Source organism: Lampris incognitus, chromosome 10 (assembly GCF_029633865.1).
Source record: "Lampris incognitus isolate fLamInc1 chromosome 10, fLamInc1.hap2, whole genome shotgun sequence".
NCBI lineage: Eukaryota > Metazoa > Chordata > Actinopteri > Lampriformes > Lampridae > Lampris > Lampris incognitus.
The window spans coordinates 9,316,016-9,341,857 of record NC_079220.1 but is presented as its reverse complement, the minus strand read 5'-3'; the positions used below and the strand labels follow the sequence as shown (position 1 = coordinate 9,341,857).

General features: G+C 44.9%; 1 protein-coding gene across 2 annotated transcripts in view; it reads left to right on the top strand.

Annotated features, from left to right (window-relative positions):
- The window catches only part of LOC130118924 (alpha-1,6-mannosylglycoprotein 6-beta-N-acetylglucosaminyltransferase B), a 120,346-nt gene that overhangs the window by 39,418 nt on the left and 55,086 nt on the right, over positions 1-25,842 (top strand). For both annotated transcript variants that reach the window (XM_056287247.1, XM_056287248.1), the window contains exons 3-5: positions 12,690-12,834; positions 22,348-22,457; positions 25,281-25,354. In XM_056287247.1, coding sequence (XP_056143222.1) covers positions 12,690-12,834; positions 22,348-22,457; positions 25,281-25,354 — 329 coding nt within the window. The remainder of the gene's footprint in view (positions 1-12,689; positions 12,835-22,347; positions 22,458-25,280; positions 25,355-25,842) is intronic.

Sequence of the window (25,842 nt, the reverse complement as noted above, 5' to 3'; positions counted from 1 at the left end):
TTTTCTCAGAAGGAGATAATGAATTCATCCCCCCTCCCTCCCCCCTTTTCTCCCCAGTTGTATCCGGCCAATCACCCCACTCTTCCGAGCCGTCCCGGGCGCTGCTCCACCTCCTCTGCCGATCCGGGGAGGGCTGCAGACTACCGCATGCCTCCTCCCATACACGTGGAGTCGCCAGCCGCTTCTTTTCACCTGACAGTGAGGAGTTTCACCGGGGGGACGTAGCGCGTGGGAGGATGACGCTATCCCCTGGCAGTACAGTGGCGCAGTGGTTAGCGCTGTCGCCTCACCGCAAGAAGCCCCTGGGTTCGAACCCCGAGGTGGTCCAACCTTGGGAGGTCATCCCAGGTCGTCCTCTGCGCGGAGTTTGCGTGTTCTCCCCGTGTCTGCGCTGGCTTTTTTCCGGGTGCTCCGGTTTCCCCCACCAAAATCTCAGCCCCTCCCCTCCCCTCCCCGAACAACCAGAGGAGGCGCTAGTGCAGCGACAGGGACACATACCCGCATCCGGCTCCCTACCCGCAGACGCAGGAAATTGTGTCCGCAGGGACGCCCGACCAAGCCGGAGGTCACACGGGGATTTGAACCACCGATCCCCGCACCAGCAGGCACCGGAGGAGACCGGCGCGCCACCCGGAAGCCGCGTGTATTCATTTGGTCAGTCCACATACGCACCTGCGGTTTAACAAATGAGGGATTTCTCATCCGGGTATTAAAGACGTCATCCAGCTATGGGGAGGTCATGCACAGTGCAGCGAGCTACCCTCTGTGATGGTGCCAGAGAGCGCCGGTGTGAAGCCCCACATGGCGGGTGGGGTGGGGCAAGTAAACAAAACGCGGCGCCGCCGCCGCTCTATCAAAGGCAGCGCGAAACCAGGCGGACTTCCGGCAAAGTCGCCGCGTTCCCGCTCATTTGTCCACCCCGCTTCGTCCCCCTGTCTGACGGCTCCCGGGATTACGGTGTTTCGACAAGAGGGGCCGGGTGTTGACCCTTGTTTGCGCGCCGTTCTGCAGGATTGATTTTTCGGATGACATTTCCACGGGGCGGCGTTTTCAAGCCACGCTCCACGCTCCCCCCCCCCTTTTCTGAACTCTGCCTTCCCGTCAAGCACATTGCCAGCGCCGCTGTTCCAGTGGAAGTGGCTCCGCGGCCACCAATCTGTGATTCCTGCTGAACGCCGCCCCCCCTCCGCTGCAAAGGTTTGAACGGAATATTTTATTGAAAGGTCATCGACAGTCGTGTGCGGTGCACGCGGGCTATTGGCGCTGGGAATCGTTAGCTAAATTAACCTTTGCAGGAGTGATGAATAATACAGCCAGGGAAGAAGTCCCGCTAGGCTGCCGGGCCCTGTCCTCGCAGCCGAGGCGGTATTATTTAGGCGTGCTTGGTGGTTATTTAAGCGGCCTTGATGGTCACTCAAACCACCGGCACGTCAACATTTAATGGTCTCGACTAGAGGTCCTGGTGCTGTGAGGGTGGTGTCCATATGCTAGGAGCCATTCTCTGTAATTCCACATAGCAAATATAAATGTCACTGCGGGCGTCCGGGTAGTGTAGTTGTCTCTTCCGTTGCCTACCGACACGGGGATCGCCGGTTCGATTCCCCGTGTTACCCCCGGCTTAGTCCCTACAGACCCTTCTCTCGTCGGTCGGGGCGCCTGTTCGAGGGGAGGGGGAACTGGGGGGAACAGCGTGATCCTCCCATGCACTACGTCCCCCTGGTGAAACTCCCCACTGTCAGGTGAAAAGAAGCGGCGGGCGACTCCACGTGTATTGCAGGAAGTATGCGGTAGTCTGCAGCCCTCCCCCGGATCGGCAGAGGGGGTGGAGCAGCGACCGGGATGGCTCGGAGGAGTGGGGTAATTGGCCGGATACAATTGGGGAGAAAAAGGTGGAAAACAACCCCCCCCCAGGGTCAACCCAGTGGTTGGTTTTAGTGAAGCCCCTCCTCTTCCTCCATTGTGTGTGTTCTACCTGGAGTGCCTACGTCAGAGGGTACGTTCGTTTCTGTTCGCTGTACAGCTACGACGAACCTAAGCAGATCTAAGCATCCTTTGGGAGGGAGTGTACACTTCCGTTCTCTGCTCCGCAGCGAACCACACTTTGCCGAGACGCTCGTTTATGATCACACAATCCGGTTTACAAGTTTGTCAGTCGGTCTGACAAGTCAACACCGTGTCTAAATGTCATGTCAAAACGGAGTATTTTCTTTCTTTTCTTGTTCTCCCCCCTTTTATCCAACCAATTACCCCACTCTTCTGGGCTGTCCCGGTCGCTGCTCCACCCCCTCTGCCAATCCGGGGAGGGCTGCAGACTACCACGTGCCTCCTCCGATACACGTGGAGTCGCCAGCCGCTTCTTTTCACCTGACAGTGAGGAGTTTCACCAGGGGGACGCAGCGCGTGGGAGGATCACGCTATCCCCCCCAACCCCTCCTCCCCTAACAGGTGCCCCGACCGACCAGAGGAGGCGCTAGTGCAGTGACCAGGACACACACCCACATCGGGCTTGCCACTCGCAGACACGGCCAATTGCGTCTGTAGGGACGCCCGACCAAGCCGGAGGTAACACGGGGATTCGAACTGGCGATCCCCGCGTTGGTAGGCAACGGAATAGACCACCATGCTACCTGGACGCGAATTTACGAATCCTACTATGGCCACGCCAAGACCCCGAAAAGACACGCCCGCCTTTATTTCTGATTGGTCCGTCACAACACCCCCCCCCCCTTATGCCTGATTATTTTCTGATTGGCTGGTACTCGTTGCCTCCGTTGGTTAGGGTGGGGTTAGGGATAGGGTTAGCCAATCACAGACGGAGTAGGGCGGGTCTTGGCGTGGCCGTAGTAGGATTCATAAATTCGCTACCTGGACGTCCCCCAAAACCGGTATTTTCTTACCCAAAACCGACTTTGCTTATGGCGCCCAGTTGAAGCGAAGACTCGGTTAGTTAGTCTTGACACATGTAGGGGGGAATGAGAGGCTACTGGGTATTGCACGGCTTCCCGTCCATGATGTCCTGGATAATGTATGGTAATCAGGGAACATCACGTTGTGAGTAGCCTACGGGTATGTGTGCCTTCAAGGCATATGGACCCGGCTCTTTCACAACACCTCCACACCTGATGGTGTTAATGAAATACGGAAAAAGAATTGCTTCTATGCCACCTTATGTGTGGCCTTTGTGCACTGCCTGTTGACGCCTATATGTGCTATCGGACTTGAACCTGGGTTGTTTTTTTTTGGTACTTAGGTGCGTTGCTGTCTCCTGACCAGATCCTTGCTTCTGCTGGACTAGCTCTCAGATGTACGTCTCGCTTTGGATAAAAGCGTCTGCTAGATGAACCCGTGACGTGGCGTTTCAAGCACATTTGGGTGAAATCAGAGCCGCCGTTCCCTCCGGGATTGCTCATCTGGTACTCAAGACAGCTGGGGGTTGTGGGTAATATAGAGACTCGGTTCCGGTTTGGATTGTGGAGCAGTTTGGAGCTCTAGCTGTTCATACCTTGGTTGTTATTCTATCGGGCCTCTTTTCCTGCTGTCGAATACTCACTGTAACGAGTCTCCGCTAAATCACACATGGCAAGTGTGAGCGCAGGAATTATAAGGCATGGAGAACACGCACAAACGAGCGGCGCTCAACCCAACTGCCTGACTCTCCAGACCCCCCCCCCCCCACACACCCCTTCAGAAGAGAAGTACCCATCCCCAGGGCATCATGTAGTGAGTCTCGCTTGACAGGGAACAGTTGTGCTCGGTTGAGCTCCATGACCGGTGTGTCAGACCCACCCACCCACAGCAGATATCCGGTAGAAACGGCATCACCGGAGCAACATGCTCGAACCCGGCTCTTTTTCTTAGCCAGGCACAACCGGAGCTATAGTGGAGCTGTGTGTATTGTCCCCGTGGCCGTCGTCAGTTCTTTACTGTGGTGAAGGTGCAGCGGCATTGGCGGGTGGACTGGGGGGAATAGCGTGATCCTCCCACGCGCTACATCCACCTGGCGAAACTCTTGTCAGGTGAAAAGAAGCATCTGGTGACTCCACATGTATGGGAGGAGGCATGTGGTAGTGTGCAGCCCTCCCCGGATCAGCAGAGGGGGTGGAGCAGCGGCCGGGACGGCTCCGGAGAGTGGGGTAATTGGCCGGATACAACGGGGGAGATAAAAGGGGGAAACAATCCAAAATAAATAAACAAAGAAATAAAATGTGCAAATTTTGGACAAAAACTATTACAGAAAAGGACCCTCAGACGTAGGGAAACACGTGCTTCGTAGTATCAGATGACTGAAGTGGGGCTTTTTTGAAGCTGTTTTGAAACTGGCCTTCGAAACTGGCCTTCGAAACTGGCCTTCGAAGAAGAAGAAGGCTGATGCACTCAAGTATTCCTTCAGCATCGCGGAAGTATTTGATACAGCTTGCATTCACACCCCGTTTACACTTGGTTTTAAAATGCGTTTTGGGCGATCGGATCACAAGTGGACAGCGAGACACAGCGCCGTTTACACCTGTGTCTACCATGTGTCTCCAAATGTGTCCTGCTGACCACTTGTGATCAGAATACCATACTCCGAAGAAGAAGATTTTGTTACGTCAAGCTACGGCGTCACGCGCTGTTACCAAAACAACCACCACATCCCCCCTTCGCTTGACCCAGTAGATGCACCTATAGGAAAATTGTGTTTTTCATCAGCTTCCTGTAAAAGTAACAAAAAAATATAATTGCACTTTATTCCAAGCTGATTGTATCTCTATTCCACATGCAATTGCAATCTGGGATGAGTTTGGTCAGGATTTATGTTGGGAAAGAATTTGGTCTCTTCCCAATAGATATCTACAGGTTTGGTCTCTTCCCAATAGATATCTACCGGTTTGGTCTCTTCCCAATAGATATCAACCGGTTTGGTCTCTTCCCAATAGATATCAACCGGTTTGGTCTCTTCCCAATAGATATCTACCGGTTTGGTCTCTTCCTAATAGATATCTACAGGTTTGGTCTCTTCCCAATAGGTATCTACCGGTTTGGTCCTTTCCTAATAGATATCTACAGGTTTGGTCTCTTCCCAATAGATATCTACCGGTTTGGTCTCTTCCCAATAGATATCTACCGGTTTGGTCTCTTCCCGATAGGTATCTACCGGTTTGGTCTCTTCCCAATAGATATCTACCGGTTTGGTCTCTTCCCGATAGATATCTACCGGTTTGTTCTCTTCCCAATAGATATCTACCGGTTTGGTCTCTTCCCAATAGATATCTACCGGTTATGTCTCTTCCCAATAGATATCTACCGGTTTGGTCTCTTCCCAATAGATATCTACAGGTTTGGTCTCTTCCCAATAGATATCTACCGGTTTGGTCTCTTCCCAATAGATATCTACAGGTTTGGTCTCTTCCCAATAGATATCTACCGGTTATGTCTCTTCCCAATAGATATCTACAGGTTTGGTCTCTTCCCAATAGATATCTACAGGTTTGGTCTCTTCCCAATAGATATCTACCAGTTTGGTCTCTTCCCAATAGATATCAACCGGTTTGGTCTCTTCCCAATAGATATCTACCGGTTTGGTCTCTTCCTAATAGATATCTACAGGTTTGGTCTCTTCCCAATAGGTATCTACCGGTTTGGTCCTTTCCCAATAGATATCTACAGGTTTGGTCTCTTCCCAATAGATATCTACCGGTTTGGTCTCTTCCCAATAGATATCTACCGGTTTGGTCTCTTCCCGATAGGTATCTACCGGTTTAGTCTCTTCCCAATAGATATCTACCGGTTTGGTCTCTTCCCGATAGATATCTACCGGTTTGTTCTCTTCCCAATAGATATCTACAGGTTTGGTCTCTTCCCAATAGATATCTACCGGTTATGTCTCTTCCCAATAGATATCTACCGGTTTGGTCTCTTCCCAATAGATATCTACAGGTTTGGTCTCTTCCCAATAGATATCTACCGGTTTGGTCTCTTCCCAATAGATATCTACAGGTTTGGTCTCTTCCCAATAGATATCTACCGGTTATGTCTCTTCCCAATAGATATCTACAGGTTATGTCTCTTCCCAATAGATATCTACCGGTTATGTCTCTTCCCAATAGATATCTACAGGTTTGGTCTCTTCCCAATAGATATCTACCGGTTATGTCTCTTCCCAATAGATATCTACCGGTTTGGTCTCTTCCCAATAGACGTCTACAGGTTTGGTCTCTTCCCAATAGATATCTACCGGTTATGTCTCTTCCCAATAGATGTCTACCGGTTTGGTCTCTTCCCAATAGATATCTACCGGTTTGGTCTCTTCCCAATAGATATCTACCGGTTATGTCTCTTCCCAATAGATATCTACCGGTTTGGTCTCTTCCCAAAGATATCTACCGGTTTGGTCTCTTCCCAATAGATATCTACCGGTTTGGTCTCTTCCCAAAGATATCTACCGGTTTGGTCTCTTCCCAATAGATATCTACCGGTTATGTCTCTTCCCAATAGATATCTACCGGTTTGGTCTCTTCCCAAAGATATCTACCGGTTTGGTCTCTTCCCAATAGATATCTACCGGTTTGGTCTCTTCCCAATAGATATCTACCGGTTATGTCTCTTCCCAATAGATATCTACAGTTTTGGTCTCTTCCCAATAGATATCTACCGGTTATGTCTCTTCCCAATAGATATCTACCGGTTTGGTCTCTTCCCAAAGATATCTACCGGTTTGGTCTCTTCCCAATAGATATCTACAGTTTTGGTCTCTTCCCAATAGATATCTACCGGTTATGTCTCTTCCCAATAGATATCTACCGGTTATGTCTCTTCCCAATAGATATCTACCGGTTATGTCTCTTCCCAATAGATATCTACAGGTTTGGTCTCTTCCCAATAGATATCTACCGGTTATGTCTCTTCCCAATAGATATCTACCGGTTTGGTCTCTTCCCAAAGATATCTACCGGTTTGGTCTCTTCCCAATATATATCTACAGGTTTGGTCTCTTCCCAATAGATATCTACCGGTTTGGTCTCTTCCCAATCGATATCTACAGGTTTGGTCTCTTCCCAATAGATATCTACCGGTTTGGTCTCTTCCCAATAGATATCTACCGGTTTGGTCTCTTCCCAATAGATATCTACCGGTTATGTCTCTTCCCAATAGATATCTACAGGTTTGGTCTCTTCCCAATAGATATCTACCGGTTATGTCTCTTCCCAATAGATATCTACAGGTTTGGTCTCTTCCCAATAGATATCTACCGGTTATGTCTCTTCCCAATAGATATCTACCGGTTTGGTCTCTTCCCAAAGATATCTACCGGTTTGGTCTCTTCCCAATATATATCTACAGGTTTGGTCTCTTCCCAATAGATATCTACCGGTTTGGTCTCTTCCCAATCGATATCTACAGGTTTGGTCTCTTCCCAATAGATATCTACCGGTTTGGTCTCTTCCCAATCGATATCTACAGGTTTGGTCTCTTCCCAATAGATATCTACCGGTTATGTCTCTTCCCAATAGATATCTACCGGTTATGTCTCTTCCCAATAGATATCTACCGGTTATGTCTCTTCCCAATAGATATCTACAGGTTTGGTCTCTTCCCAATAGATATCTACAGGTTTGGTCTCTTCCCAATAGATATCTACAGGTTTGGTCTCTTCCCAATAGATATCTACCGGTTTGGTCTCTTGGACACTTTTACAACAGTGCTGCAGCACTGTTGTAAAAGTGTCCAGTGCAGGGAAAGGTGTTTGTTCTCAGTAATGGTGATTTACGAGCGCGGTGTGTACGGGCAACGTTGTTACGGTGAAGACGTGTGTGTGTGTGTGTGTGTGTGTGTGTGTGTGTGTGTGTGTGTGTGTGTGTGTGTGTGTGTGTGTGTGTGTGCATCTTCCCTCACTTGGGCCCAGAGGCTGTGTTCAGGCCCGCTGTGGAGACGGCAGATAAACGATCCCCAGAGCAAGGCTGACGCGCCGCATCCTCGGCATCAAAGCCTCGGTCTTTTCTCTAAAGTAAACTCCGCAAATGGATTAATTTCCTTTAGTAATCGTGACAAACATATGAAAATAAGGAGTGGTTAGGAAAATATCTTTTGGAAAGATTTCAGTGCATTCTGAACCCATGTGGTTCTCGCCTGCCACGCAGGAGGGCCCCGGGTGGGCGGCACGGTGGCGCCTCGCAGCAAGAAGGTCCTGGGTTCGAACCCCTTGGGGGGGGGGGGGTCATCCCGGGTCATCCTCTGTGTTGAGGTTGCATGTTCTCCCGTGTTCCAGTTCCCCCCCCCCCCATCAAAAATGACGTGCATGTTAGGGTTAATACTCCTGTCTGGGCCCTTGACCCCGAGGCATGGCGAGACGAGCTGGTGTTGGTCCCCGGGCGCTGCCCACTGCTCCTAGCCACACAGCTAGGACGGGTTAAATGCAGAGCAGAATTTCCCCAGGGGATTAATAAAGTATCTCAAAATCAAAATAAAAAAGAAGTCATCTTTTAGTACTGAGCAACAAGAATGTGGAAGTTAGAAACACAGTAGTGAGTGGAAAGGGGTGTTTTTCTTTCTTTTGTTTTGGATAATTGCTATCGAGCATTGACTTTCCTCTCCCTAATAGTTCTTCGCCTTTGTAAAACTGCTTGTATAAAACTTGTGAAATTGGGGAGAATCTTGTATCATCCTTTTTATCAGCCAACTGCAGAGGGAAAAGCTGGTGGCTTCTCTGCTCGTTTCTTCACCCCGCTGACGCGGGGTCTCGGGGCGAGCTGCAACGGGTGTGTTCTAGAATATGGGTGAAGAAAGGAAGATTTTAGAAGAAGAGGAGGAAATTTTGTATTGTCATTGTATAGAATACAAAGGAATTAAGAGCGCTGCTCCTGATCGATGCATTAAAGACACAGGGGAACAAAACAAACCACAAAAACAACCACAATATCCACACAATCACAGCCAACGACAGAGGTTCTTAAATAAGGAATGAGATAAACGAGTAAATACAGTGTGATTTTGTACTTTAATAAATATGCTACTTATTGCACCAGTGTGGATGTAGTTATTGCTCTGTGTAGTTATTGCACTAGTATGAATGTTGCTATTGCGCTCATATGAATGTAGCTGTTGCACTAGTCTCAATATAGTTATTGCACTAGAATAAATGCAGTTGTTGCACTAATATAAATGTAGTTATTGCACTGGTATGAATTTAGTTATTGCACTAGTATGAATAGTTACTGCACTAGTATGAATGTAGTTATTGCATTGGTATGAATGTAGTTATTGCATTGGTATGAATGAAGTTACTGCATTGGTATGAATGAAGTTACTGCACTAGTCTCAATATAGTTATTGCACTAGTATAAATGTAGTTATTGCACTGGTATGAATGTAGTTATTGCACTAGTCTCAATATAGTTATTGCACTAATATGAATGTAGCTATTGCACTGGTATGAATTTAGTTATTGCACTAGTCTCAATATAGTTACTGCACTAGTATGAATGTAGTTATTGCATTGGTATGAATGTAGTTATTGCATTGGTATGAATGAAGTTACTGCATTGGTATGAATGAAGTTACTGCACTAGTCTCAATATAGTTATTGCACTAGTATAAATGCAGTTATTGCACTAATATAAATGTAGTTATTGCACTGGTATGAATTTAGTTATTGCACTAGTATGAATAGTTACTGCACTAGTATGAATGCAGTTATTGCATTGGTATGAATGAAGTTACTGCACTAGTATGAATGTAGTTATTGCACTAATATAAATGTAGTTATTGCACTGGTATGAATGTAGTTATTGCACTAGTGTAAATATAGTTATTGCACTAGTATGAATGTAGTTATTGCACTAGTATGAATAGTTATTGCACTAGTATGAATGTAGTTATTGCACTAGTATGAATAGTTATTGCACTAGTATGAATGTAGTTATTGCACTAGTATGACTAGTTATTGCGCTAGTATGAATGTAGTTACTGCATTGGTATGAACGATGTTATTGCACTAGTGTGGCTGTAGTTATTGCACTAGTATGAATGAATGGTTTGCCTTAGAAAGACGACATATTTTCACATGCGGGGTCCTTCAGTGCTTATTGGAGTTCAGTGTACTTTATGGCCCAGGGAGAGAAACTGTTTTTAAATCTGGTTTTTCAATCTAATAAAGGTGACAGTAAAGGAAGGGGGTTTAGGGAGATATCTGGGCTTCTCTTCTCTCATAAATTCAACTGTCGAGCAAGTATTTCTCCTGACCCCTGCTTGCCGTCACACACAGACCCACAAAGCTTAAGAGTAGGTAAACCTCTTACTCAGGCAGGTCAATATTTTCCATAATCAGCATTTTTTTTTCCTGATCAAGCACTTGGTCCTGATGGGTTTTTTGTTTTTTTTTCCTCTTTTATGCAATTCTTTGTTTGTTTTTTTCTGATAAAGGTGACTTTCACCTGTACAGGGATAAATAGGTTGTAATAGTCATGGAAAACAAGGCTGCACACGGTGCAGTTTCTAGGGCTTATTGTAATCGATGAGGGAATGCAGAGAGGGGATTTTTTTCACTTAGCGTCCCCAAGAATATTTTGTCATTCTTGTTGATCGCTGTCGTTTCTTCTCGAGAGTTATTGTCCATGCATCGACTGCAAGATTAATGTTAATTCCCCCTTTTCTTAGAGATTTAAACCAAACGCTGCCTGTGACGACTAGGAATGGAACAAGATTTGTTGACGTGAACCGGTGTGAACTGGCTCTTTCATAATTACAGACCTCCTTTGACTCGGATGCAGTCTTGCCATATCGACTGAAGGGATCATTGTAATTACAGAAACCAGAGCGAGGTCAGGACCTTGTCGTGGCGGTGCATTCAGAAACCTGTTCTGACCTTGGTGTGTTTGTGTAGTGGTCGCAAGCTTTTTAATTGACTAGGTGTGCATTAACAGGACCGCTCTGGTTCCTCACCACTTATTTGAATAATTGGAACCACTAGAGAAGGTAACGGACAACACCCTCATGCCAATTGACGTTTTGGTTCTGTTTGCACAGGTTGCCGACTCCCTGTGAGCCATCGGTACCCCGACTTGTATGCCTGTCACGCACTTTGGGTACCGTAGGTTCTGGATATTCATTCATTCATTCATTCGTTATCCAAACCGCTTATCCTTACTCAGGGTCGTGGGGATGCTGGAGCCTATCCCATAAGTCATTGGGCGGCAGGCAGGGAGACACCCTGGAGAGGCCGCCGGGCCATCACAGGGCCCACACACACACATTCACACCTAGGGACAATTTAGTATGGCCGATTCACCTGACCTACATGTCTTTGGACTGTGGGAGGAAACCGGAGCCCCCGGAGGAAACCCACGCAGACACGGGGAGAACATGCAACCTCCACACAGAGGACGACCTGGGACGACCCCCAAGGTTAGACTACCCCGGGGCCTGAGTCGAACCCAGGACCTTCTTGCTGTGAGGCGACCACGCTAACCGCTGCGCCACCGTGCCTGCCGCCCGCCTTGGTTCTGGATATTATAAGACATTTTTACGGTTTTTACAGAAAAAGGCTCACCGCCTGCATAGCACCTTTCACCTGCATTGTCTTGTTAGAAAATGCTCTCCCCCTGAAATGCGAGCAACATTTGCATAGAAACAACGGTAAACAACGTGCGGTAAACAACACGTCCTTCAAGCGTAGCGACTGTGGCCGGCAAAATGAGATAAAATGTGACAAAAAGACATTTAAATTTCTTTGTTTACATCCAAAGCAAAAAAGAACAAAGCAGCGGAAGAGGTCAGAGGTCGATTTTATACGTATCAGAGCGGGGGGGGGGGGGGGGGTGATGAAAATGAGGATGGCAGCTGACTGTTTTTTATGGCCTATTAATCCACAATATGGCATTTAGCGTTGTGAATAGTTGGCATAAAACAGTTACTTTGGTCATCACTGCAGTATGATCAGTCAACCCATAAAGATGTTGGTAGGGGTCAGTTAAGTATACGCCTACGACTACTGTGGCATCGTGACATAATTATCAGTGTGTGTCTGTGTGTTATTTAGGTGAATGTCACCTTTGGCAACAACATGTGTGTGCATTCGTACCATGGGGAAAATTCCTGCAGGCGCCACTGCCGCTAGTGTAATGAAGGCCAAGTAAGGAAAAGAAAGAATAAAGGCGACAAAATAAAAGTTAAACTGAAAATCTTTTAAACGGCTTCCTAAAACTTCCACTTGTAAGCTTGATGTGATGCGGAGGTGTTTTATTGTCCTTGGCCTGTACTGCATGGTATATATATAAAAAAAGGGATTTTAAGTGCAAGCAGGGCTGCTGTTTTTCCCCTGATGTCATATTCCGAATTTTTCAAATGGAAAAAAGTTTCATATTTATAGTGAGACAAGAAAGCTTAATTAGGAATGTTTTTTTTTATGGTAGCTTAGTTTAGATGGGGACAATCTGCTTTACCCCATCCATGTTTAATTTGGTTAGTTGATGCCATGCTTTTTATTTTTTTCCTCATTTACAGCCATTGTATGCTATTGTTCTTATTTGATCTCCAACTTGCCACCATGCCTTATTTTATCTTTCCTGATTTTTTTCCTCTTATCCCTCTTTTACTGTTCCAAAGTCTTGTACAAATTATAACTCATTCTGCCCTCCTAGCTCTCTGTGTTCTACATTAGCCTTAACAAGGTAGAGTTTTGCTTAAAATATCTGTTTTTTTTGTTTTGTTCCCAGTGCTCGGTGGTCCGGAGTATCGTGGAGTACTTAGGAAAATCAGTGACATGCTGGAGGTCATTATGAAGAGGATGGACACGCTGTCCAAACTTGGGAACACTACTGACTCTCACAAGCTGGATGAGCTCAGCTTAGCCTTGGACAGGTAATATAATGTGCTGTTTGGGTGTTGCGTAATACTGTAAATAACAAGGGGGTAGAAGAGCTAAGAGCACTGTAGCTGCAGAGTGTGCAACTCTTGATCATAGTCTGAAACTAAGAGAGTCCGTTCCCTTCGTTGCCTTGTGTACCAATGACAAGTGTTTTGAATTTGATTACGCTACAGCAGAGCAAAGGATGAGGTATGTAGCATTGGAAAAAATATTGTTCTGATGGATGTTTAAGGGGCTAGTAGCATAGACGCACAACACAACAACTAAAGAATTCATTTGCCTATTTAAGAAATCCATTGCCCTGAGGAAATATGTCCTTACTTGGCATTCCTTACTTTGTCTCAGCAATGAGTAAGGCCACGTTTGGTGGTTATACATGTAACAATAGCAATAGATTTCAATGTTTGGTGTGTTGTGGTTAGTAATTGTACTGGCCCAAATGGTTCCCCATGTACCCATGACAACCAATAACACAAAAGGAACCACCTACTACACCCTAGCAGTCATAATTTATGCCCTAGCAGCCACCCATTAAAATCCTAACAACCACCTGTTAAGAGCTGAGCTAGTCAACAAGTCCGAACTAGCACATAACACCCTTAAAAACCAAGTGTTAATTTACCAGAAGGCAGTTAAGGGTGCGAGATCTGCGTACTTCTCTGAAATAATATCAAGAATTAACCACAGTCCTAAAGTTCCCTTCAGGGTAATTGATTCTGTTGTTAATGGTCCCTTCATTTCTCATTTTGAACCTGATGTTGAGCCGTCCGAAAAATTTCTCAATCATTTTGTGAATAATGTGGAGAATATTAGGTCCCATATCCAGCCAGGCTCTTACATTCATTCCATTCCCCATGTTAATTCTGCCTCTTTCCCCCAGTTTCAACCAATTACTATTTCAGTGTTGGGGAGTACAGTCTCCAATATAAACTCCTCCTCCTGCATCCTAGACATCATTCCCACTAAGCTGCTCAAGGAGGTATTTTCTACTATCAGCCCCATTATTCTGTAAATTCTTAATAATTATCTGGCCTCTGGTTCTTTTCCAGACAGTTTTAAGCATGCATTTGTTTACCCATTGCTGAAGAAACCTAATTTAGATCCCCTGTCCCTAAGTAACTACAGGCCAATCTCCAAATTGTCTTTAATATCTAAGATTCTGGAGAGAGTAATTTTTTTTCTCAGTTGATTTCTTTTTGAACACTAATACTGTTTTTAATCCTTAACAGTCTGGTTTTAGAGCATTTCATAGTACCAAGACAGCTCTAGTTAAGGTCATTAATGACCTGCTGCTGACTGCAGACAGAGATGACTGCTCAATTTTAGCTCTTTTAGATGGAAGTGCTGCCTTTGACACGGTCGATCACAACATCCTCTTACATCACTTGAGTCAAGTCAAGTCAATTTTATTTTTATAGCCCAATATGACAAATTACAAATTTGCCTCAAGGGCTTTACAGCAACACAACATCCTGTCCTTAAACCCCCACATCGGATAAGGAACAACTCCCTAAAAAAAAACCTTTAACAGGGAGAAAAAATAGGAAGAATTCTCAGGGAGAGCAACAGAGGAGGGATCTCTCCCCCAAGATGGACAATGTGCAATTAATATTGTGTTTACAGAATACAACATTGAAAGAGGATAACAGAATTATAATGGAATTATAAAATTTATGAAGAATATGATACGCAGGATGCCAAGCAGTGTCCAGACGCCACAGGAACAGCCCAGGACCCAAGCCACGAGACCAGCATCACCATGTAAAAAAAAACAAACAAAAGAAAACAGGATAACAAAAATGATATGGATTTATAAGATATATAAAAAGAAAATGTGATAAGGGGAATGCCAGGCAGCGTCCAAGTGGCAACCACCATCACCACGGAGACCTGGGAGGACGACCGACTGCACGTGCACACAAGGGAGACTCACATGACACCATTCACACACAGAAAAAGAGAAAGGAGAAGACATCATTCAGAGAGAGTGAAAAGACATGTGAGAGAAGAGAACAGCTTGCAATAGTCATTGGTCATAATCAATCAAGTCATCAATTAGTCATAATCTATATGCTATAATCTCGTCGGCAGAACAGTGGTTGGTAAATTAATTGAGACAGAAACTGACCCGCCATGCAGTACAGGTTGTGAAGCACTCAACTTAAAGGCAACTAATTGTAAACTAAGGCAAAAATATAAGTTTTATGTTTGAATTTAAAGGACTCAACAGACTGATTGTCTGATGGCAGCAGGCAGGTTATTCCACAAGAAAAGGGCCTGATAGGAAAAGACCCTGCCACCAGCTGACTTCTTTTTAACTTTGGGTACACACGGGAGCCCTGTATTTTGAGAGCAAAGAGCTCGAGATGGACTGTACATTTTAAGGAGATCAGACAGGTAAGATAGGGCTTAGAGACTTGGGTTGGCATCAAGGGCTCAGCTCTTAGCTTATTATGCTCTGACCTCACCAACAAAACTTTTTTTGTTGTTCTGGGTAACTCTACCTCCTCGGTGGCTCAGTTGAGTTGTGGTGTCCTTCAAGGCTCAGTTCTTGGCCCCCCTCTCTTTTTCTATATACATGCTGCCCCTTGGCCAGTTCATTCAAAATCATGATGTGCTCTACCATTTTTATGCTGACGACACTCAGTTATACATGCCATTAAAACCCACAGATCCTAGCACCCTAGCAAATCTCACAACTTGCCTATCTAACATTAAATCCTGGATGTCCGAAAATTTTCTCAAATTTAATGATGATAAGTCAGGTCATTCTGTTCAGTCCTGAAGATTCCATCAGCCCCTTGGTTACTAAACTTGGTGGTCTGTCAGGTAGTCTTAAGCAGGCTGCTATGAATCTTGGGGTAATATTCGATGCTAACCTCAGTTTTGATAATCAAATCAAACATGTTGTTCAGTCATTCTTTTTCCAGCACAAGCTAATCTCCAAAATTAGGTCATTTTTTTCAATTGCTGATCTGCAAAAAGGTGTACTTGCTTATATCTATTCTCGGCTTGACTATTATAATGCACTTTATTCTGTATCAGCAAGGCCCCCCCCCCCACTGTCTGCAGTTGGTACAAAACGCTGCTGCTCGGCTCATTATTGGGACAAGGAGGCATGACCATATCACTCTTGTGCTTGCCTTCCTACAATGGCTCCCTGTTATGTTTCGAATTAATTTTTAAATTTACTGCTCACCTTTAAGGCTTTAAATGGTCTTGCTCCTTCATAATTTGTGATTTACTGACTTGGTATATGCCCCCTCGACCATTAAGATCTGCAGATGGAGCCCTGCTAGTTATTCCCAGGTTTCGGTTTGTTACAAAGGATGATCGGCTTTTGCTGTTAGAGCCCCCACACTATGGAACTCTCTTCCAGTTGAACTAAGACAAACCAAGTCTCTAGCTTCTTTTAAATCACATCTTCAAACTTTTTTTTTATGAAAGCTTTTACAAATGTTTGATATTTTTTTCTATTTATGCTGTTTTTATTTTTACTCTTAGTTATTTGGCCTTTCTCTTATTTTTGCTTTGTCTGGTTTTATTTATTTATTTTTGTGATGCATTTTGTAACATTGTTTTAGAAAAGTGCTATATAAATAAAATTATTATTATTATTATTATTATTATTAGCAAGTCAAGTCAAGTTTATTGGTACAGCCCAAAACTACAAAGTAGTCCCGAAGGGCTTTACAATCAGTACAATCTACAACAATATACGACACCCTCTATCCTTGGAGCCTAGACACGAATGAGAAAAAAACTCCACAAGAAAACCTTATAAGGGAAAAAAAATGGGAGACTTCAGGAAGCGCAATGGAGGAGGGATCCCTCTTCCAGGATGACAGACATGCAGTAAGTGTAGGTGTCGATTGTACAAAATACACAAAAGTGACATAATTATAATGTAACATCATAGATTACACACAGAGTGAGGTAATGCAGATTACATACAGTTAATGCATAACATTTAGCAAAGCAAATTTAAATGGACAGGGTCATTAAATTGTAAGGAGAGAGAGCAAGGCATATTTAGTGTGACCATCCAAGACACATCAAGCACCCTATAGATGCAGTCGAGAGCAGCTGGCTGTGTGGTGCCCTGCAGAGAGAATAGATTTCCCATGCACACAAGAGGCAGACTTTGGCATAGTATTCACACAGAGGGAGCAAGAAGTGATGAAGAAGATGAGAGAAGTGATGAGAGTGATGCAGAATTGGTCATAGCCAAAACAAATAATAGAAAAGCAGTTATGAATGAGAACAATGCCGACAATAGCCTAAATCTCCAGGAGAGTGGGAGTATGAGAGAGGGAAGACAGGACACAGCACAAACAGGCTCCTGAAGTTGTCAGGTGGTTGAAAGAAAGAAAGAGAGAGAGAGAGGTGAGCCCGTGGTCATTAAAAAGTCCATAGAGGAAGAAATTTGGTCTTGGAAAAACAAGAAAGAGGGAGACAGAGAAGGAGAGAGAGGGAGAAAGGCATATAACATGGGCACGGAGAAAAAAACAGAAAGTTAGAATGGTGCGATGCATTCAGAAAGTTTAGGAACATTCTTGTTGGCAGGACAAGAGCAAAAGTTTACTGCCAAGACCTGTAATAATAAATACACTGAGAGTGAGACCCTCCTAAAAAGGGAAAGTTGTTAAAAAGGCTCAGAAGGAAGTCAAACTATCAAAGAAATAAAATGACTTGTTGAAAGCTAATGAGAAGAGATGAGATTTGAAAGTCTACAGAGTCAGATTCTCTGATGTTGGCTGGGAAACTATTCCAAAGAAAGGGCGCACGGTAAGAGAAGGCTCTGGAGACTCCTTTTTAACACTGGGGACGTAGAGGAGGCCTGCACTTTGAGAGCAAAGGGCTCGAGATAATATCTGACAAATATGAAGGGGCAAGCCCATTAAGTATTTTATGGGATAATAGTAGCACTTTAAAGTCGGATCAAGCATGAGTGGGGAGCCAGTGAGTGAAGGTTAGAATCGGTGTGATATGATTTTTTTATTCATTCATTCATTTATTATCCAAACTGCTTATCCTTACTCGGGTTCGTGGGGATGCTGGCACGTATCCCAGCAGTTATTGGGCGGCAGGCGGGGGGACACCCTGGACAGGCCACCAGACCATCACAGGGCTGACACACACACATTCACACCTAGGGACAATTAAGTACGGCCAATTCACCTGGCCTACATGTCTTTGGACTGTGGGAGGAAACCAGAGCACCCGGAGGAAACCCACGCAGACATGGGGAGAACATGCAGACTCCACACAGAGGACGACCCGGGACAACCCCCAAGGTTGGACTATCCCGGGGCTCAAACCCAGGATGTTCTTGCTGTGAGGTGACCGCGCTAACCACCATGCCACCTTTTTAAAGTTTTAATTTAAGTAAAAATTAAATTTTAATTATTTTTTTAGTTTTAGTTCATATTATAGCAGCAGCATTTTGAACCAACTGAAGGGTTTTAGTGCTAGTGTGTGGCAGGTTGGAGAACAGCACATTTCAGTACCAAATCTGGATGAAACAAAAGCATAATTCAGGATCTCAGCATCAGCCATGGACAGAATAGACCACGTTTTAGCAATATTTCATAGGTGGAAAAAAATAGTCTTGGAGATTTCTCTAATGTGAAATTCAAAAGATAGGGACTGATCAAAAATAGGATTTTGGCTGTGGAACTTTGGGAGATCATGTTTTCAAGAGATACCGTTAGTTGATCATATAGTTGACTTTGTCAAGCAGAGCCTATAACCAGCATGTTTTTTTTCAGAATTAAGTAGTAAGAAGTTAGATGACATCCAGTTTTTCACTGCAGATAAGTACCTCTCTATATTTCTGATATGAGAGTGATTGTCTGATTTTACAGGTACATACAACTGAGTATCATCAGCGTAGCAGCAGAAATGTGTTCTGTAGCTCTGTATTATTTCGCCAAGAGGAGAGAAGTAAAGAAAGAATAGCAAAGGGCCAAGAACTGAGCCCTGGGGCACACCATATTTCACTGCAGAGAATTTACATGTAACAATCACTTATCAATATCCTAGCGACCACTTGGTTGTATCATAGCAACAACCTAGTGAAAATAGTATAGGACGGCAGGTTAAGGTAAATACACTGCTGCATTTATGTAAGGGATAATCCATGACCAGGTGGTCATCTATCAAAAAATAATGACCGCCACAGAGGTAAAGGGGGGTTAAATTCTGTCTCCAAATAAAATGTGTTTACTGTGGAGATCCAGTAACTCACCTGGCCCCCTACTAGGACCCACTTGTGGGTCATGACTCATAGCTTTAAAACCACTGCTGCTTTAGGTGACAAATCTGCTGGAATATAGGCTGCATTTATTTAAGCCGGTGAAGACGCAAGGATTATAAAGTAAAAGTCAAACGTACTTGGTACTGTCTTAAAGTAACCTGATACATGTCTCTGGGCTTGAAGAAATTACTGTACGGCGGTAGGAGCAAGCGCTCTTTCGTCACAAGGCTGGTCCCAGTTAGAAATAAAACTCTTTACCTTGTACCTTTCCTTCGATAGCTGGGAAACGATAACAGACCTCCAGAGAAGAGGGGGGGGGTCCTGATGGACAAGTTGAAGCTGCCACCCCAGAGTGCTGTGCTCTGTAGTCTCTATGGCAACAGACCTTTTCTCAAACTCACACCCGCTCAGGGTTTGAGAAGAGATGCTCCCTCCTGCAGTGACCTGCCAGTTTCTGGCACTGCTGTCCAGATCCCTCCGGGGCATGACTGCTCCTACGCTCACATCACCTTCCTTACGCTGTGGAAAAATCGCCTGTAAATTCATTGCAAAAAAGTGGCGATGTAGTGGCCAACTGCCTGTAATGTACTACAGCTAAATGTATTAAAGTCGTATTTGTCTTTTTTGTCACTTCATACTATACTAAATTATCTCTGAGTTGAAAGAACAAATACAGAAGTGTAGCAGGCAGCAGATTGATGTGATTGCAGAAGGCAGGGAAAACTTTACCCTCTTGATAAATGGTTAAAAAGAATAGGCTGGCGTCTCACTCTAACACTCAATTGCTTCTCCTGGGCTAGAAACACTGCACTGTAAATGTAGGATTTTTTTTTTCCTGACACTTGGAACTTCTGTCTGGGCAAGCGAGAGATTTTGTGTCAAATGTCTTTGTGTATGTGTGTGCATACATACATATTTGATGCGTGTCCACATGCATGTGCTGTTGGCATCCACTTTGATATCTTGGCTCATGATAGAGCAGACATTGGCAGCCATGTGACAGGGAGTGCATGGGGTATGCAGGTTTCTCTTTCCGTTACACAAGATCATTTCCCTTATTAGCACACCATCACCCAAAGAGGACAGACTTAGCACCTGGAATCCCCCAGTGTAGCGGCTGATTTAAAGGAAAACCTGCAGTAACCTTGGCTGTCCATGCCACATGGCGGAATTATGTGAAGACGAGGAGTTGTATAACTTTCCCCTGATACACACTATGTCTCTATCACTCACACTTATTCAGTCAGACATGCATAAAGCACACACACACACACAGCTGCAATACAATGAGAGTTTGGCCACTGAATCTACAGTTAGGGTTGTTTCATCATTTCTTTGCTCTGTAACAAGGCTCATTCTAAGGATAAGCTGACTGCAGAGGAGTTTCTTATTGTCTATCACGCTCCCTTTTGTGTGCCAGCTGAATTACAATGATATCACCGGAGGTAATTGAGATGGTTATCAAATAGCTATTTTCAACATAACGCAGCTCAATGATGGTTGTGTCCCCTAACAAAACTAAAAATGGGACATTATGGTCTTCATGAGGCGGTGCATTTAGATTGTTTCTCCATAACTGCTGCAGATCCGATTTCCATTCCACTTGCAGGGAAATTTGTAATCTAGCAGGGTGAAAGAAATCGCTTTCCTTTTTAAATGACCTATGAAACGATGATGCTAATAATAACGATAATAATGATAATTATAAATGAATGAATAAATAAATGCAATTAGCAACAAGAGTTGGCATGATGGATTAGTGTTTAAAGCTGTTGCCTCACAGCAGTCTCCTGGCCCCTTTATCTGGAGCTGGCCAGTCACCATGTTTGCATGATTCCTCCCTCCCATAGCCCAAAGACATGCATGTTAGGTGGATTTCACTATTTAACTGCGGATTGCCATAGGTGAGATATTGTTTGAGTCACGTCTGTGTGGGCCTAGTAATGGCCTAACAACCTGTCTTAAGGTTTCTCTCCGCCCTCTGCCCATTGCTTGCTGAAGTAGTCACCAGTATCTCATCACTCTGAATTGGACAAAGAGTTGGTGTAGACATCCATCCATCCATTATCCGAACCGCTTATCCTGCTCTCAGGGTCGCGGGGATGTTGGAGCCTATCCCAGCAGTCACTGGGCGGCAGGTGGAGAGACACCCTGGACAGGCTGCCAGGCCATCACACAGGGCCCACACACACACACATTCATACCTCAGGGCAACTTAGTACGGCCGATTCACCTGACCTACATGTCTTCGGACTGTGGGAGGAAACCGGAGCACCCGGAGGAAACCCACGCGGACACGGGGAGAACATCCAGACTCCACACAGAGGACGACCCAGGACGACCCTCATGGTTGGACTACCCCGGGGCTCGAACCCAGGGCCTTTTTGCTGTGAGGCGAACGCGCTATGAATAAATAGCTGCAATGCCTTCCTATGCCTAAACTGATAACATTTGTGAAAATACGCCTGTTCCTATACAAACTGTATCATATACAGAATTCAGGCTGCGGTCTGAGTCCCACAATTGTCATGTTTCTGGTGAGACGCTAGGGAGCAAAACCTAAAATGTGCTTTTTGAAGCCAAGTTGTCATGGGAAATTGAAATTTCAGTCTCACTTCTGGTCTGGTAAGGTTCAGGATCTTTAGTTTTGCTCCCTTACCGTTAAGCATTTCAACAGATTTCCAGGAATAAGCTGCTTTTGATATGTAGCCATGAGTCTGCAAAATCTCCTTCATCTCTCTTGCCCTCCAAATTTCCATCTCTCCCCGTCAGATATCGTAGCTCGTGATTGTTTTGCTCGCGCGGCTTCCAAGCCACGGAAATCAAGCGCGGTCAAAGACGTTTGGTAACAACCTAATTGAGCTCCGCTCCTACTTCTCCCAGAGATTCCTAATAAATATGCTGAGTCACCTTTTTATCTCAATAAATAAATTGTGTCTGTCAGTGTTTAAGAGCTTTTCTATTTCACGCTCCAACCGAGTTCCATCTAATTAGCATTTTCCCTTGCTTCTTCAAGCATATTGCAGGGTGGGGGGAAATAAGCAAATACGGTTCGATGAAGGAAGCAATAAAAAGAAAAGTAACGTCGCCCTCTATTTAAAGGGGTTTACTTGCAAAGCATTGTTAAATAGGTTCTAGTTATATGAACTGATGAGTTGCCTTTAATATTTGCAGACCTTGTGTGTGTGTGTGTGTGTGTGTGTGTGTGTGTGTGTGTGTGTGTGTGTGTGTGTGTGTGTTTGTTCAGGATCCAGCCCGTTGGGCTCGTGGAGCGGATCCAGGCAATAGCCCAAAACATGTCCGATATGGCTGTGAGAGTGGAGCAGATCCTGCAGCGCAGCATGGCCAATAACAGAGGTAACACACAAGCACATACAAGAGTTTTATGCCACAGTGGCTAGTTGTGTTTGGGCCGATCTGAGCCAGTGACACACCCACCTTCCTCGCCACTCGTGTTCCTTGGGCTGTCTAGTACAGATCCGGTAGCACAGATAATCCCCCTCTGCCTTGCATTTATTGGTTGATCATATAGAACAGGACAGATATTACTTATATCACTCCATCTGTCAAATAGCATGCCTCTATTTACATCGACGTGAAAGAGGTATAGTCTACTGTAGCACAACATTCTCATTTGCTGCCGTATGATTACACCCCTGCATAATGTTTAATGCGTGCCGATGAATTGCACTGCAGTTAATGGGCTCTAGTGCTGTCAGCTCTCTCTATTAGTCTTCACTCTCTATTTCTTTATCAGACACTCGCATGGAATTGAATTCAGCGAGCGCAATTCATTTTGTTCCTCTTTTTCTGCTCCAGACACAGACATACCAGTCATTGCATCGCAGCGCGCCTGCCGCAAGTTGAAATCCGCCGCGCTGACACGTTAGAATGTGTCATTGTCATAACAGCTGATGTAATTTCAAGCAGACACATCCATTGTAAAGACAGTCTCAACAGCTTAAAGGAGAGGAAGAGAGCGAGAGAGAGAGAGAGGGTAGTTCCAAGGCTGGTTATGCTTTGGCACTGCCAAGAGGAAACACTTTTTTATAGGGTGAAGGCGGTTGTTATTATAGTAATCAGATAGAATGGCTGGTAATTCTTTGTCTGTGATTGTGCTCAGTGATGCTTGGCAGCGTGCTGGTGGAAGAGCAACAACCGCTCCTTTAATTGGTCTGAGTAGTGCTGGGCTCCACAGAGAAGCAAGGCAACCAAGGGAAAAAGTCAGTAGGAGGGGAGATACCTTAAGAAACAGGGAAGAGGGAGGGATTTTGAGCAAGAAGTAATTGGGCCGTTTCACACCTGCCTTGTTTGGTTCGATTGAATCGAACTCTGGTTCCTTTCCCCCCCTTGCTGCGGTTCGTTTGGGCAGGTGAGAACACAGCAGTCGTACTCGGGTGTGCACCATAAGTGGACCAAACAAGCGGACCGAGACCTTGTTGAAAAAGTGGACTCGGTACGCTTCCAAACGCACTCTGGTGCAGTTCGTTTGTGGTGAGAATGTGATCCGACCTTGGACCGACCCAACTGCAGAAAGCACTGCACATTTTTGGACTAAACGATCTCCCGTAGCCAGCTACGCTGTGCATTAAGGGATCCTCATCCCATGATGCACAGTGATTTCTCCATTGTGAAATGAGGGATCTCTCCATGGTTGATGCTAGATCCAACGGGGTGTAGGCACGGAAGTAGCCGTGATTGGCTGTTGCGTCGGCCAATAGACAGCACGGAACCACAAAGCGTATTGACTTGAAACAAATGATGTGCACTGAAACATTTAGCTAGCTAGCTAGCTTACAGCTGACCTTAACATTGCCAGATCGTACTGCAATGATAGCTAGCGTTAACGCTTGCTAGCAATGGCAATTCACAAAGAGTTTAAACCTAACCCTAGCCAACAACCAATCATGTCTACTTCCATGCCTACACCCCGTTGGATCTAGCATCAACCTTTCTCCATTGTGAAATCACTGCGAAATTACTTGTGGTGCGTTGTCTGTTATTCTACTTCCCGGAGTTTCTTTCGAGTTTTCCCGCATGGAAATTCTGACCAATTGGAGAGCAGTTAAGGAACTACGTTACTGCTCCCGCCCCAGACACATCTGACCAATGAGTGAAATTACCGTTCTCACGTGGCTTGTGCGGCTGCATTTTGGTTCGCGCCACCGACTGATCAGCTGATTCGCACCAGAGCAAACGAATAGGTGTGAAAGGGAACCGAACCAGCTGAAAAACAAAACAACGTATCATTCTCGCATCTGGTGTGAACCAAGGAAGCAGGCTAGAAGGGACTATCAGGTGTGAAATGGCCCTAAGAAACTGGGCAAGAGAAGGAGGGCGAGCGAGGAAAAGTCGAGTAATGAATTTAATTGCACCTGCTACACGTTGTGTATCGAATGGTGCACCTGATTGTGAGGCCGAGCTTTTAGAAGAGCTTGTTCACTAGCCCCAGAATCTGCCTAATGCACGTGTGTTTACCACTGATGTCTGGGGAGCTCTACTCCAATACAGCATACGAAAGAGGCCTAACGCCTAGGGGAATAGTTTCATACGTGCATATCTGCTCTACATTAACCCTCTTTTACTGCAACCCATGCCTTTTCAAGATTATTGCCATCAGGGGTAGTAAAAAAGAGCAAATACTCTTTAGTAGAAGGGAGCGATAAAAGAAATATAACCCGCTGTAGACCTGCCTTATTGCGAGGTCCAGGTGAAGAAATCTGACTGCGTTTTATTAAACTTGGTTTCGCGCATTAACGTATCTTATGTCATTGTTGATGCAAACCAACGCCATGATAATGAGGTGGACATGGTAAAAACTCGAGCATTGGCACCACAATACTTGTAAGTTGTCACAATTTTAAAGTCTGCTGACGGCAAAGAACGCCATATAAGTAAAGGCCAACATTGATAGCATCTCGACAAACTTTGTTGAATTGAAAAAATGGTGTTGAGGTTTTTGTGAACATAAAATATTGGGTGTTAATTTGCAAGAGGCGTGTACTTGCCAGCATGTTCTTGCTGAGCCAGCATTTTCTTGCTTAGCCTCACATCAGCCTTTCTGTCTGTGCACCAGGCAATACAACCACTTGATGCCTGTTGATTTGTAACGATATTTGATGCATGGTGTCTCAAGAGCTAAAACACTGACAAATATCCTGCATTTTCTTCTTGTTGCAGTTAGGGATGGGATGATTGGACAATGTGAGCTACCAAAAGATCCCCGTTTTCCAGACTGCCCCAGCAAAGTGGATGTAAGTCTATATATTTCACTGAAAACAATTTCATGCCTAGAATCCCCTCTTGTTTTTTTTTTCTCTCTCTTGGTAACCCAGATGACTGCAGCATTAGATTTATGGCAAACCGGGTGGACATAAAGAATAGGCATGCAAACTGCTCTCTAATAAGTGATTTATGCAACGTTAGTTAACTATGACAGTTTTCATATATCCTGACTATAGGTAGCACACAGCAAAGAATATGTGGCAGAGGACAGAAAGCTAGATGCAGAACATGTACAGATACTTTATTTATTCAGTTGCCATTGCAGAGAAAGAGAGAGAAAGCAAGCCATTTTATTTTTGTCATTGTACAGTTGTTTGGTTACAATGAAATTTGTCTTCTGCATTTAACCCATCCTATTGTATAGGAGCAGTGGGCAGCTGTGGTGCAGCACCCGGGGACCAACTCCATTTCTTTTTCCTGTTGCCTTGGTCAGGGACACAGACAGGAGTATTAACCC